At 36.4% G+C, this 15944-nt stretch overlaps 2 protein-coding genes across 24 annotated transcripts; one reads left to right on the plus strand and one right to left on the minus strand.

Moving 5' to 3' along the window:
- Positions 1-51: 51 nt before the first annotated feature.
- Positions 52-4655, minus strand: LOC113697565 (synaptotagmin-3). Its single transcript, XM_027217241.2, has 12 exons — positions 4450-4655; positions 3799-3900; positions 3644-3694; positions 3371-3494; positions 2936-3054; positions 2638-2739; positions 2468-2542; positions 1888-1964; positions 1387-1636; positions 830-1195; positions 416-544; positions 52-330 (listed from the first exon to the last, which is right to left on the minus strand). The coding sequence occupies exons 1-12, from the start codon at positions 4561-4563 to the stop codon at positions 202-204; spliced, it is 1638 nt and encodes a 545-aa protein (XP_027073042.2). The 5' UTR covers positions 4564-4655; the 3' UTR covers positions 52-201.
- A 3041-nt stretch (positions 4656-7696) lies between these two features.
- Positions 7697-12893, plus strand: LOC140009299 (uncharacterized). Of its 23 annotated transcripts, XM_072054434.1 has the most exons (8): positions 7697-8253; positions 8649-8749; positions 8882-8914; positions 10029-10172; positions 10274-10304; positions 10447-10567; positions 11280-11405; positions 12238-12893. In XM_072054434.1, the coding sequence occupies exons 2-6, from the start codon at positions 8650-8652 to the stop codon at positions 10469-10471; spliced, it is 333 nt and encodes a 110-aa protein (XP_071910535.1). In that variant the 5' UTR covers positions 7697-8253; position 8649; the 3' UTR covers positions 10472-10567; positions 11280-11405; positions 12238-12893. The 23 variants fall into 23 exon arrangements, 3 of the variants coding, with proteins under 3 accessions (XP_071910535.1, XP_071910533.1, XP_071910534.1); XM_072054432.1 differs by having other exon boundaries at positions 7925-8749; XR_011816716.1 differs by lacking the exon at positions 10274-10304 and having other exon boundaries at positions 7927-8253; positions 8679-8749; positions 8882-8937; positions 9815-10172.
- The last annotated feature ends 3051 nt before the right edge of the window (positions 12894-15944 follow it).

Genomic DNA, 15944 nt, shown 5'->3' on the forward strand with positions numbered 1-15944 from the left:
CAGACAAAACAATGATTACACACAAATGGAACATTTCATGTCAGAAATTAAGCAAAACACGATCAAAGTACCTTTTGTAATTGAGTATTGCCTTCTTCATATCCTTTCTTACATATATGTACAATTGAAGAATGCAAAATTGGGCACAAAGAAGTTCAAATCTGTACTTTAGTACTGACACTACGATGGAGGCAGCAAATATCAGATAACCTTCCATTGAATCTCAAGGTGTATTTTACCATCCTGGGAATTGATAAGATGGTACTTTTCATTGATTCGCCCATTATGCACCACATCAGCAAGATTGATATCAACATGCCCCAGTGATTCCTATGCATCCCCAGACAAAAGTTATGCTTGCATTTCTCGTTTTATAAACTCGGTTGTAAATGTAGGGCTGATTGATGAACCATACCTTTGACCTGAAACCAATGCCTCTTCGCTTACTCAGGACTTCAATATGGATCTGATCCGTGGATGGAGCCTCCTCCAGCACAAACTGAAATTCCTCATTCCAAGTGGGATTCCGGTTTTTGCTGATCGACTAGAGAAAATTGACACCATATTACATCGAAACTCAGCACCCAAGAAACCAATGCCAAACCATGTCTTTCATACCATTATAACAAAATGTGGGATCTAATCAACCAACAAGTTGATCGCCAAAAGGGATTTTAATTAAGGGATTCAAACCTCGCACCTTGCTCTCAAAAAATTTTAGAGTGTGCCAGAACACCCCATTGGCCTAAATGGGTGATAATGCGACAATATAAATGTTACTGATCGACAACAACAAAAAAAAAAAAGAAAAGAGTAAGCAATCAACTACCTTAGTTTTTTTCTTCTCTCCTTTGAACAGGACTACAGCGTAAGGATTATTGTGGTTTTTGCCCTCAACGTCCTCGGCACCAATTGCCGTCACCAATAGTAAACCAGCACCTGACAAGTTGTCTGCAGGGGCTTCTTTAGTACTTCCATTTCTAGCATAATCCGGGACTCCGCTGAACTTTTTACTGTCTTCTAGGAAAGGCACAAAGGTAATCTCCAACATGATTTGACCTCGGGGCTTCTTGTCATGGGAATCACTACTGTTATTTGTGCTATTGAGCAGATCAAGTGTAAGCTCTTTCTTCTCGTATGGCGTCAGCTGCTTCAGCGGAACAACTTGCATTCCCAAATTGTCATGTGCCCCCACCTGCAAAGCAAAGGTTGGTCCAATGACATGTTAATTTTTTGTGATCTATCGTAATTGCAATATTGAGATAAAAACAGCGAAGTCGAAGCCTGAAAAACTTGTAGTTTGAAGACCATGAAGTTTAATGACTAACTATCATCAACGAAGTTCTAAGAGCACGTTGAATATTATCAGGGAAAGAGCTTTATAACCTTCTCCCAGTCATAGAGGCGTAACTCGAGAACTTGAGTATAGGGGTCCTTCACTGAGAGCTTGAATTCTTCATTCCATTCGGGGTTCAGATTATTCATCTTGACGGAAGTCTTCCTGGCAGGAATCGTGTCTCCACTAAGACTAAGTTGAACGTAAGGATCAGATGATCCGAGAAAGTCCTTTTTCAAGAGTTTGTATGCCCTCAAAACCTTCACACGCAATATCCCAACAGGCTTCTTCACTCTTGCTCTAAGACGACAAAAAGCAGAAAGCAACGTCTTAGTCTTATCGTGTAAACATGAATGAATTAATCTAGGTTTAAGCTATTGACGTGAAGAAATGAATGCTCCTTGAAGGCAAAAACAAAAATATGGCACGGAACCGTGATCACGGAAATTGCTCATGCATGGTAATGACAGGTAATTCAGCCAAGAAGCTGAAAGGCATTCCCAGTAATATCCGAGGCAAAATAATCATTCTTTAGTAGCTTCACTACTTACTTTGAGTTGTCAAGTATAGGTATTTCGAGCGTTTGTGGCCAGAGATAAAGCTTAGCAGCTTCTTTGCTTATAAGTTCCTGCAACCAATGGAAAGACCAAATGCTACATCAAATTCTCTACTGCAAGTATGAAAAATATCAACGTGCACGTTTATGCCTAGAAAAAAAAAGAGAACAGAAGATACAAGGTGCAGGCCAAGATTTGTTAATTCATACATGTGGTTGAATTAAGAAGATTGTGGATTATCTATTAGTTATCTACAAGACTGACTGGGTACAGAACTGTCAGGGAAAGGTGTAATAACCTCGGGCATTTTTTTCCAGGAACTATATGAGGAAGATAACCCTTAAATCGTGAATCGTTCATTTTCTTAAATCTCCTTTTCTTGTGGATGACTCTGAGCCATACCTTTTCCAGACAACTATTCCAAGTTCTGCATCGCTTAACATTCGATTCTTCATAAGAATTTCACTTCTGCTTCAGTTGTTTAGCATCTTGATAACATAATTGTTGCTAACCACGGATAAGGTTTTAACTTTCTGGGCTACTTGATATAATGGAAAGGCAGATGACGACCCACCTGCACGAACTGGTATAACCCAGGGATGGCCATCAGATCCCCTCCCATGACCTTCAGCCCGAAGTCTATCTTTGGCTACAGAAAATGGAGAGTATACTGATTAAAGCTCTTCCACATCCATAAAGTAATGTCCAAGCTTTTTATTAATATGCGAAATTCTTTTTTCTTACCTTCTGCATCAATGACACTACTACACTTGAAAAACATGGGAATGTTGGGACAATAGGTCTCAAAATTATCCTTGGTGCTGCTGATATTTGTAAATCAATCAACTGCAATAAGCATAACAAAAAATATGATGTATTTGAGCTTGTTCATATAATTCATCTGTCTTTTTTTTTCGTGTGTGCTGCTCCTGGATGCCTTTTTTTTGCAGTAAAATATGATGCTTAATAAGAAGCCAAAAATGCATGACCTTTGGCTATCTTCTTTTCGGATGAAACAAAAATTAAGCAGCATGACATATACCTGAACAGTGACTTTCGCAGATAAGAGTTTCGCAGCCAGAATCATGTTCGGATTCCCAGCCCATCTCAGGGCAAGCTCAAAAAATAGCTGACTCTCATTCGATTCGTAGACCTTAATACCTGCCAAGTGCCAAGTTGATGGACAAACTTTGAGATTCATAGAAACAAAGCAGTTCATATTGATCATGCCTTTTCCATTGACATTTCTTTAACCCACTTTTGTATTTTTCCAAGTCATACTCCCATTTCCAGTACTGTTATTTTTTAAAACAAATTATGATCTGCCTCGTTTACTGGGTAATTCTTTGCACTTTCTTCTGTAAACCTTTTATCTGAGATTTGTCATGATTGGTCTGGACCTGAATTTGTCCAGACTAGGATCAAGGACCCTTAACCAGAAAATAGGCATAGGCATACAAGTGTTATACTTACGTACCATCAATCAAGGGAGGGAGAGTTCCAAGGCTAAGGATCTCAAACTCCAAAGAGTCCAACTTAAATCTGCCAGTGTACTCAGCAAGATAAAGTTTCATTGCGCTTTTGATGGCCCCACAAATTGCCTGCAGAGGAAAGGAGATTATGTTTATAAAACTTTTTGGCCTACAACTGTATTGTAGACTTCACTATTTCAAACAAAAAGAACATGAGACTCTGCTTTAAGATCACGCAGTATAATCTGAAGCGTACGAGACATCATAAGTTCGATCACCTTATCGAGGTAAGGCCACATATGACGTACAAACTTGTTCAACCAGTCCACCTACAACATAATGTCGATATCTTCAGTACAAACTACAAAGAGGGATAGTTACAATCTACCTCAACTCAGACAAAATAGTTTTATTTGTTATTCTCGATACCCACTCGCTCATAGTCTGGTTTCATAACCCACAGTGGAAGTTCAGGTAGTAGATCAACTAAGGAGTTGGAGTCTATCTCCTCAAGTGGCGCCCTACTGACAGGATCCTGCAAATTTATATTCAACTAGCTGATTCAGTTCCAAATTCCTACTCAAATACATAGCAAAAATATTTGAACAACATCTGCACTGACTACAGGTGAAATGTTCTTGCAAATATCCGTTAGTCCCTGGCATTATCTATTGCTCCAGGACCATTGTATAGTTATAGCAGTGCTCTTCTAACAATTAAAGGGTATTCTTTCTGCATGCCTAAAAAGCCAAGACTGGAAAATCAGTTGCAGAAGCCGACACAAGCAAAAGAAGAAAAACAAGAATTTTTTTGACATGCATAAATGCAAAAAAGATGCCAATTTAGATACAATCGGGAAAAAGGAAGCAGCAGGGGAACTGGTCTAGTTGAATTATCAGTAGCTTCAAAGCCAAGTGCCAATCCAGCTATTGGTGGACCACAAATTAACAAGGCATTGATTGGTTCTGCAAAAAATGTTCCTCGAAACATTTTGCTAGCCACTCCTGAAGGCTTTGGAGGCTATGTACAGTGCAAAAGAATGTGAAAACAGATGTCTATTACGCATGAATCGATGTATGATCACCTTGATAACATCTTGTGGCCCAAAGTAGATAAATATGAGATAACCCAGAACAAGGCCTATTGGAACTCCAATGCCAAAGCCTATGATTCCCACCAAAGTCCCAAGGAGTCCCATTTCCTTTCTTCAACCAACAATAATCGATTAGCTCCTAACTCATCAAGAATTTGCAATTAATTAACTAATCAGGCCATTCAGGTGACAAAAAGGTGGAAGCCAACCTAGAGAGAGTTTAGTTAGGAAATTGTTACGTGGAGAATGAATCCGCTATTCTGTAGTAGTTTTGACTTTTGATCGTGAATGACGAATGACCGAGTCGCAGAATTACTGGTCCACGTGGCAGAATATGCCGGAAACTATCAATTTGGCAGAATTTGGAAGTTTTGACTTTTAACATTCAATTTTTTTTTTGGAAAAAAAGAAAGGAGTTTGCCTAAAGCAATGATTTTTTAAGTTTGACTTTTAAAGAAAAATATATACTTTGAGTTTGAGCATTCACACTCTCCGGAAAAAATTGAACATCCACGCTTGTGTAGACCCTTAGCGTGTGTTTTTGGGTGTGTGTACAAGTACTTAAATTTAATGATTTCAGGTTTTAATATATTCATACATATTTGACATCTAAAAATAAAACATCTTAATTAATTAATGAGATTTGAATTGTCCAAGCAAATCTTACTCCAACCAAAAAATAAGTGATAAACTGTTACTGATCATTTAATGCAGAATACATGCAGATGTTAAAATTTTAATATTTAACAATATAATAACTCAACAATTTCATATTTCATATTTCAAATTTCAGTTTTATCAAATGTATCATAATTGGAAATATCTAAAGGTGTGTTTAAGATAAAGTACATGCAAAAATAAGGGTATCTAAGTAAGAGGAGTGAAGGGATAGATTAAGTGGTACGGGAAGAGAGGGTATGTAAGTGAGGGACCTTGGATTTGAGACCTTCCACTTATCAAAAAAAAAAAGATAAAAAGTATTAAAATTACGAAAATAATTAACACTGAAAATTATCAGAAGAGTCAAACATGCTTGTATGATAACGTCTTCTTTGACCTAAAGTAGCATCGACCTTACCTTTAGATAGTTTTTGTTTTACAGGAAAAGTGTGGGAAAGTAAAAGAAAGTTATTTATTTTTTCTTTCATGCATGTTTGGTTGGCAAGAATGTTGAAAAAATTTCATGCATTTTTCTACAATTTCCTGTATTTTGTGCCCTACAAATTTTGCAGGATTTTGAAGTAAAATAGTTAGTTATTCACAGAAGTTTTAATAACTCCAATTAATTTTTATTAACTTCTTGACATAAGTTTCAATAACTGCTACTAACTGTTATTATTATTATTGATAGTACGATCACGGGATTTGTTGGCGGAACCTGTCGGCCCGCAGGGGGCAATACTAACTAATATTAACTTCCTATATTCTGTCAATATTTTTCTTAGTAACCAAACGTATATCGAAAACTTATTTTCATTTTCTTTTACCTCTCTTTCATTCACTTTACTTTCCCGTAAAACTTTCCTACAATTCAAACATTGCCTTAGTAGAAATAGGTATGCAAATATAGCGCGAGCATGTACATTTGGGTGAGGTCGTAGTTCATTTTTTTTGTCATTTCCTAGCTGAAAAAAGTAGCCAAGAAAAAAAAGAAAGAAAATAAAAAAGGAGAGAGAACAAAAAGGGCAAATTATCTGGTTGGCCCTCAAAAAATATTTGGCTAGCACGCTTTTAGCCCTCCAATTATTATTTGCATAGTTTTAGCCCTCCAACTTCTAAAGGCGTACACTTTCCACACCACTTCTAACGTTTTTGTCATAACTAGCAGGACTCATAAAAATTTGAGTTCAGATTCAGAATCTACTCAAAAAATAGAATCTAAAAGTATGCTTTCATTTAAATTTGATAACACTAAAATAGTGATCAACTATTGATCAACAATGATCAATGGTCGTTGATCAGTATGCAGTAGTTGCAACGGTATTAGATGTGATTGGAGGATTGAAAGTGATAAAATTTATGTCATTTTGAGGTAGATTTCGTTGGGAGTAATAGTTAAAATTGACAAACGGTTTAAAAATATATATATGTTTTTAGATATAAGAGGGCTAAAAGTACGCGAATAATAGTTAAAGAGCTGAAAGTGGACAAGATTAATAGTTGGAGGCCCGGGCAGGTATCTTGTCCGAACGGAAAATCCACTCCACTCCAGACTTGCTCATCGACGAGTGTTGTGCTTTCATACAACCCGGTCATGGAGCCCAACACGTTGATCAAAGCCCCCTCTTCTCAGCCAGCAGTTTTAAGCCCAAATTTTAAAATACGCGGACTCTGACGAGTAAACCGACATTGACAAGAAAATACGCAGACCTTGAAGCAATTATTAGTATATATATATATATATATATCGCCATAGAATAGTAACTAACAGTGTACCACTAAACTCCAACATTTGGCTTCCACGACCATAAAAAGAGCCAAAAAGAAGGAAGATAACTGAGGAGGACATTTGCTGGCTTGGTTTGGCCAACTACAGTGAAATGATAGAATACAACGTGCGTCTTAGGTAGAAAACTAGTAGGTACAATGAACCGTTTCTGAGCTCGATAAAACAAATAAGTGGTTTATTTACGAAACCCCAAATATCACAGTATTCCAGTAAACTAAACTAACATAAACAAAAAAATAATTCTCAGGAGCACAGGGAATTGAGTTGTGTGTGTTGGCCATATGGGTATCTCCCAACTGCCGAAAGAGATGGGACTCTGGTGGAACTTTTATTTTTATCCAACGCTACTGTTACTGTTAACCAAAATGGTAAAAACAGAAAAGATGAAAACAGCAGTCACTTGTTCTTTCTTTTCTATATATACTACTAATAGGATTGTGCCAGCCGAAGTTCAACGAATGTGAACATATATATATCTTACATATATATAAAAAGCTAAGACTTCTACTCCCAGGTTTAGCCACGTGGTAGGCTAAGGGAAGGGAGAAAAATTTTCTTCCGTTTATGCCCTGAGAATCTTGATTAGTTCTCTGAACAGTGTATCACTGTTGAGGTCATTTTTGTCTTTTCACATGAAATTACTATCTTGCCCAGATAAAAATAACTAACTCCAAAACAGTAACTTACTGTTGAGGGCTATTTCTGACTTCTCGCGAATAGCCTTTTGCTTTATTTCTCAGTTGTCATCTTTTCTTAGACGTAGTTGCCATCACCTCTGTTGTTCTTCACTTCTTTGTCTCCGTTATCAAAGACAAGAAGTCATAGGAGTCAAAAAGTCAAATAAAAATCTGGAAGTGCACCGATGTGGCAGGAAAGCAAAACACTCCCTTTCTACTTCATTTTTACAACTTTAGCCCATAGGAGTCAAAAAGTCAAATAAAAATCTGGAAGTGCATCGATGGCAGGAAAGCAAAACACTCCCTTTCTACTTCATTTTACAACTTTAGCCCATCATCTTTTGTTTTCTTCTTCCTTTCTGTCTCTCTCTGTTTACCGTTAATTTTTCTTTCAGCTTTCTTTTCTCCCACAAAGAGTCAATTATGGCTGCCCATCCATATCCGAACTGTGGGATTGTTCCACAAAAGATGATAATCCTCTTTTCCTTTTCATTGTTCCCGTTTCTTGGACTATTCTTCTCTTCGGTGGAAAAAAAGAAGTACAGAAGCAGCTGAATAGCTTTTAGAAACAGTGGCCAAGAAATGGGTTGTCCGCCTGCTTCCTCCAACAATTGGTCAACAATTTCAGGATTGGCTTCGCTAAATTGTGGCTGCTCATCGGATTTTTTCGTTAGTCATTATCCATTCCTTTTTATTCCCCAGCCATTCTTTTCCTCTTGCTTTGTCTCTTTTTTTCTGTTTGCTGTTCTTTACTTTCCCCCTCCTGTTGTTTCCAGATCAGTCGGTCAATCATTTCATGATTTTCTTCCCTAAATTATGGCTATCCATCCAATTTTTTTACTTCTGTGCTCTCTATCATATCCCAACCATGGGATTGTGGTTTGTCCTTTTGTATTCATTTTCATTTTTCGATTGAGAAATTATTGAGACTCAAAAGAAAAATCTCTGACAATTTATCAGTTTGCATCTTTATCCGCTCTGTTCATGATGGCTAATACCATTGCTAGGGATATAGGTTTGTCCTTTTCTTTTCCTTATTGTTGACCACTTGGCAAATTATCTAGAATGAAGGAAAGTTTGCGCCTTTATATTAGGAACAGAAATACTGGTCACAAAAAACTTCACGCTTCTTCAACCTTGTCATCTACAACTTTTTGTACTAAAGGTAACTACTACTCTTCTTTGTTTAATTTTTTTTCCCTACCAGTATTAAAGAGATTGGATAATCTGTCTACTTGTTATTTTGGTTGCCAAATTTCTTGAGGGTGTTAATTGCACTTTGAAACAATTGGTGCAGAAAAACTTCTAATTAAGCGTCCACAGATTTCCAGTAAGTAGTTGCTTCAATTTCAGGTCACTCTCTTCAGTCCTTCAGTTTCTTGTTTTTTCTTTTCCTGTTAATAATATGTACAACTGATTTTGAAGGAAGGGTTGTCACCACTTTCTGAATAGAGATAACCAAGCTAAAACAAGTTAAATTCTCAGTCTGAAGTGTAAGCTGAGAATAAAAGATAAAAAGTCTTACACATTAAGGTTTTGCCCCATGTTGAAGGTATTATGCACAAAAGTTAGGTAGGCGATAGAAGAAACAAAATTTAAAACTGATAATCCTAATATTGAGTTTCTAGGATTTGTTGTAGCTGGCTTAGAGGTGTGGTATATTAATTTCTCAAAACTATTTCTAAAGGCAACGTTCCTGGTTCCACAGAACTCTCAAATCTTAAAACCACAACATGTTGGCTGATCTATTAATATTCACGTATTCTGGATACAGTTAGTGATGCATAATCGATTCTATGAATACTATTACACCCAATTAAAGATTATAGAATCTATGGCAGTTTCTCTAAATCCGAGTATCTATAAAGCTGGAACATTAAAAAAAACACGAGGTTTCCTTGATGAAATATGTTTCTTGATGAACTTTGAACCATACAACCTGATATTTGCATGAAAAAATGCGCAGACCTAATGAAGCCAGATTGTCTGGTAAGCAACAGAAGTGTGTTGTTTCATGGCTTAAAATGACTGTAGTTTTTGGGTTGTAAGTTCATTTGGTTTCACTTATTGACTGAATATGGCTGAAAATGATTGTACCTCTGCAATCTTTCCTACTAAAACTAATCACGCCTTTCTTTTTGTCTAATTTTTTCCTCTGTCAGTATTACACTTATTAGATAGTTTGTATAGTTTTACGTTGACTGATAGGATTCTTCTGCATGCTATTTAGATTGCCAACTCTGTTCAGCGGTTTAGTTGCGGTATTCCTCTGTCAACAACTTTTTCCCCCAAATTTTGGCTGGTCTTTTGATTCACAAAGATCGTATTCTATCTCATCTCTCAATCATGTGATTATTGCAAAAAAGACATTTTTGCAGATTTGATCTATTTTCCAGTTATGATGACAGATAGGCTTCTTAGCAATTTAGGTCTTTACGTTTTAGGGAAATCTGGAATCAGAAAGGGAACATACATATTTATCACTCCTTATTTTGTCTTGCAATCTGAGCTCTTACTATTGGAAGGAAATAGGAGCAGCAAAAAATCCCACCTTGCTCTTCGCTGCTTTTTCTCTGATGCCTTCTTGGGTAAGACAGATTTTTTCTTTACTTTTTGTTAATTTCTTTACATAACAAATACCAATAGTAGATAAATAAAGAAACTAATGTATACACATTATTGATCATAGTCTCTTTTTGGATTTTATCTTCGTTGACAAGGTTTGTTTCATTTTTTTAAGTTTTTTATTAGATGTTCTTCATTTTGTTATTTCTTTTTCTCATCTTTTTTATTAAATGATGTTCTGATGTTTGAGTTTTTTTTTTGGTTGGTGGTGTTTGTTTTGGTTGCAAGCAAATACAGATGTTCAAACAAGTCAAGTATGTGAAATCTCATAGACTAATGACTATCAAGCGTTTGATGAAATGTCTATATGAAACTTGGGATAATTAGTAGAGAAAATGTGGAGAGAAAGATTACACAGGTAAATTCTATTTTGCTCTATATCCTTTTTTTTTCTATGGCCAATTCTTTTTGTGTTTTCTAGGGCACTTTATCTTTCCTTTTCGACCTTTTTTGGTTCTGATCTTGATCTCATGTTGCTCATTCTATGTTGACGTTCGCTATATTTTTGCTAGTGATAGATGTCATATGGAAGTTTAATTTTGATCTTTCAGTTTGATTTTTGAAAAATTTTGTTCATTCTTTCAACCTTTATATGCCTTTCAAGTTCAATTTGGTCCATGTATACTTTCAACTCTTCATCTTTTCGTTACTTTTCCAGAATCTTTTTTGTGGCTGAGCTAAGATTTCTTAAAAATGACTTTGATGTCTATGCCTTTTGAGGAACATGATTACATAGGCTTATCAGAGGTTCCTGCAATGGAAAGTTCTGAAAAGAATAATGCTCTGCCTTTGGGAGATAAATAAGAAAATAAAATGATGCATTGTCCTGCGTGCTATGGGAGGGGTCTAATTGCTCAGAGATGGGTTTGATACAATGTAAAGTTGTATTCCATACTCTGACTTTGTTGTATCTGTAGGGAGAGTTCATACCATAAACTGAAAGTTACACACTTCATAGTTTAGCTATGTTAGGCCCATCTTGATCGTTAGCAGCTTTCTCTCTGCAATTATTGTTATCGGATATAAGACTTTCTATGTAGCTGATAGCTTGTCAAAAAATCTCCATGCAGATGCTTAAAATGTAATGGGATGTGTATGGTGCCTTGAGTAACTTGTGGTTCTTGTGGGCCTATCAAATGTGTGACGTGCATGGGTGGTGGTTCTCTTTTGACTCACAAAGTGGGTATTATCAGATGGTATGGCCTATGTTGTTTTGCACAATATATTTGGCATGCCATATCTCTTATAGATTTTAGGACATAACTAAAAGAACATTTTGGATTTAGTTTAAAAGAACATAACTAAATGAACTTGTTATCATGATAGGTAAATTGATTTTGAATCTAGCCTGAAGCATTTTGGGGAAAAAATTGTTAAAATGCTAAAAGAACATAACTAAGTAAAAGTTGGGGTTCAGTTTGTCATTAAAAGTTGGTCCCTATGCACATTCCTCATAGGTAAGGGCCATTTAGTCCATGATCCATTGGACAGTCAGTTCAGGGCCAGATATTGAAGCAGTGCCATCTGATTTCTTTTGAATAATTTTATAACTACTTTTTCAGTTTGTTGGTTCATTCAAGAATGGCAAGTATGTTGGTTCATTCAAGATCATTCAAGAATGGCAAGTCAAGTATTCACAGAATCTTCATTGGACAAACTTAAATGTGCTAGGCTTGAAACCCTCCTTTGAAGTAATTGTCATGGATGGCCAAGTACACCCTGTGGACATGCGTACTAGGTCACTTAAGCCTGCAACAACTTTGGCTTGTGATTTATGTGTTTGGATGCTATGTTGAGATCCCTACCAAAGCTAAAAGAACTTTAGTGAACCCGACCAGAAAATTTGAAATCACTCTGTCCACAAGATTTATTGTTTCGGTTTTGTTGTTTCTTGCATGGCATTCCTTCAAGTTATGCTGTTTGCCTATTTCAATCTGCCTCATAGTTGTGCCATGATGGAGAAATAAAGGAAAACATAATTGTTTTAAGTACCGATTATGCATTTTGTCTGTGTTTTTGGCTGTCCAGGAACACTTTCAACTCGGAAGTGAGCGCAACAAGTAGAGCTGCTACAGTTCCTGACGATGTTTTCCACAGAGTGCAAGACATCCAGTTGTGCAATACCCAAGCCTACCAATGCACTCCTGCTTTTTTTGCCGATTCATTCTTCCTCAACAAGTTTTCCTCTGAAGTAACTGCAGAAAGGGCTTCGGTCCCTCATACTGCAAGGGTTATAGTGAGAGACATATCATCTCTATTGTCCCAGTCACTCGTGTGACTATGGCCCATCATAATTGCTCTTTCAGTTTCTATATTATCAGAAACGGTAGAGAAGTTTATCTCAAGGACTATCCGGCTAGGTTCTGTTGGGGCCTGTGCCCATGCTTTGAGTGGTTGAAATCAGAAGTTGCTGTTGTTACTCCTGAGGTCCTTCACTTGCTAGATTGAAATGATTTCCAGAGGACAGATATTTTAGTTTTTGCTCAAAATTGGGAAGATAGAATCAGTTCAAACATGTTAATGGGTTATGCGTTGAGTGAATGAGATATTGTACGAATCAAGATTTTTTTGTGCTCATGCAAAAATAGAAGTTAAGCTGGTAACTACAACCAGAAATGCTAGCACATATAAAATGGTGCAAGTATTGCAATGAGTAAATGGTCCAATGAGGATGGTTTACATTCTGTATGTTGTCAACTATATTCTCTGCACAACAATTTCATCGTTAGACGTTCTATTCAACTTAAATGAATAATCATCTAATCAGATTAGTATTTTTTAAGGTTCCAAACGAGTAGTTTAATTTTTTATTTTTAAAATTTATGATATGCATCTCCATACATCTATATAGGAAAACCAAATACCTCTCCTGCATATTTAGCCCAACACATTGGGCATTGGCTGTGCGTTGCACAGCCGAAAAAGTTTCTAGTATATATATATATATTTTTTTTTTTCTTTGGCGGGTGCTTTTGGTGTTTAGTACTAGTGTGCTATTTTTTTGATGTGTTATGGGGGAGTAAATATATGCTACCAAAAATACCTACCACAAATGTTTGTAACCACTAATAATTGCAGCTGACAATAATAGTATAGCAACATTAAATGTCAACACTAAAACCATAAATAGTTACTCCCACTAATTTGCTCCCACTTTTATAACAATAATAAAAGGGAAGAAAAAAAATACCCTTCAAAAGGTGTGAGTGATGATCTCCAGTCGTAAGAAGCTCTTCCTGATCTGATGCATTGAATAAGTAGAACAGCCAACTTTTTGATTCAACCATGTGCAGACTGCGGAATACCAGAAAGTTGTGCGAGTAGTAAAAGTTAGTCCTGTTGTTCCAAGACTTTTGAAAACTACTCTTACTCTCACTGATATTTGACACGTAACTGGCCCCTTCCCAACCCCACCACATACGCACACGCAATCAGATGAACAGCTGGTTCAGGATTTAGAACGTAGGCCAAAAAAAAAAAAAGAGTTTGTTTTTTCATTTTTACAACAGGCTATCGAGTTCGCTGTAGATCTTCGTCTTCTTCTCCAGAATTCAGATTTCAGAATTTAGAAATGTTACTGGCAGTGTGGTTGTTTTGTTTATTGACTCTATTCGAGTATAAACTGTAATCAGCCATTTGTATCTAACAAATTTCAACGAGAAAAAAGATCAGTTGTTTGTTTACTGACAGGATGATTGTTTTATTTATTGAGCCTTTCTGGAAAGTGTTAAGTTGTAATCAGCCATTCGTATCTAACAAATTTCAACTAGATCATTAATAGGTCTAAGTTGGTGCTTTGGTTCCGAGCAGTGAAAGCATGTGTGTGTTTGTCCTAGCTAATTGTTGTGCAAAATTTTGATAGATAAGAGCTTGTTAAAGTAAAGTACCGCTACTCGCTTACCATTGTCGTTCATATGTTAAACTCGATTTGATACTGAAATCACGAGATCAAGAAAACCATTACTTCCGCTGTGCTCTAAGAGAAGCCCGCAATTAGTCGAACTCCGTGATATTTTTTTAAAAAAAATTTGTTTCCCAAACCATCGAAGCATATGAAGGGTCGGCTGCCATCGATAATGAATCTCTTCTGATTGCCAAGTTTTCTAACCAAACTAATAAGTCAACCCAGAAGTTCAGAATTATTTTAAATGTTAAACAATGGAAGTCAACCGTTCGTAAATATGTAGTGCATTTTTTTTTTTATAAAAACAAAAAAAAAAATTCTCCATATATTCAAGATGTTTATCCCAAAAGTTAAAAAGAGAACAAAGGGAAGGGACAAGCTTTGAAGATATCGGGTGGGGCCCCGCCTCAGTATGAAATGTGAGGTGGGCAACTGTAAAGTTCCCAACCACTGCCCGTGGATTTGCGTTGTATTGTCGTTATAAAGCTTTTGCCCTTTTCCTTTTTCCCCCTGAAACCAAGAATATGCGATCAGTGCAAAAATTCTTACTAACAAAATCTTAAAAAAAAAAAAGATCCTAAAACTTTTAGGGTGACGGTAGTTTTATTGAAGATTAAACTTTATCCCTTAAGAACTCGTGAAGCTTCTGTCTTTCGGGAGACTAAACGCCGACTTTAAAGGGTAATAATTCTCAAGTCCCATGATGCTCGGCCAATAGTTTGGGAAATATATATTCCTTCTGCTATATGGGAAAACAGATTCCATCATCCGCGAACACTCTTGAGGACCAAATTCAATCAATAACGAGGAAAAGAAGTTCTATAACCAAAAGAACCATATTTAGACTTTGTACTTAGCACAAATTTTGATGTTGATGGGCGTCCAAACTTCCCAAACTCTGGCTGTTGTTGTTATAAAGCTTCTGTCACAGTACTATACTAAATGCTGTGCAGATAATTATTAACCCCCCAATCCGGGTGGCGGGGTCCCGTTCCGTTGACAAGAGGAAACCACAGGCTATACTATAAATTAATATTTATACTACACCACCATGGATGGAAGTCAATCCCTTCCTCTTACTGGAAGATATTGAATATATAAGATGCATTGATTGATTTCATTTTGTTCTCCAAACTCCAAACCCTCTGCTACTGCCTTATCTTGTGATACAGTGCCGGTAGTAGTATTAATTTATACCAAGAGCCATACCGTCATATCTCCTTACCCGTCTCTTTCGCGTAGTGGTCCAAAGACCAAACTAATAGTATGGTACTCTTAGTTTGGATAGGAAATTATTTGGAATAATTACTGTAATACTTTTTATGATGTGATGTATGTAAGATAAAAAAAAGGGCAGTTTTTTTCGAATGTTGCTTTCAGTGTTTTGGTAAAATAATGTAGCTGCCTGAAATACTTATAATAAAAAAGGTAGAAAGATTTGCTATTCGTTTGGAGTCAATTTGTGTGCGTGGAGATTCTAATATCTGATCAACTAAACCGATTGTCAAACTTAAGTTTGATTAAGACTGAGACTGAAAAATGCTTCGGTAGAATACTTTTAGTTAAAACAGAGAAAGGAGATGACTGAGGGAACTAGATGGAACTGGAACGATGCTTTACACTTTCCTAGTTCTTGCGTTTGTTTGGCAAGATATAGAGAAGACTTAGGTCGGCTTTTGCATGTTTAGAGGCAATATCTGAGACAGAGAACTATTAATAATACATAGTTATCGAAGGAAGGAAAAAGGGAACATGCAAAAGAATGGCATGTCAAATTTGTTGGATAGATTAATAATGTGCAAGTCAAACGCAAAGGGGGAAAAAAAACAAA

The sequence above is a fragment of the Coffea arabica genome, chromosome 6e (genome assembly GCF_036785885.1).
Source record: "Coffea arabica cultivar ET-39 chromosome 6e, Coffea Arabica ET-39 HiFi, whole genome shotgun sequence".
NCBI lineage: Eukaryota > Viridiplantae > Streptophyta > Magnoliopsida > Gentianales > Rubiaceae > Coffea > Coffea arabica.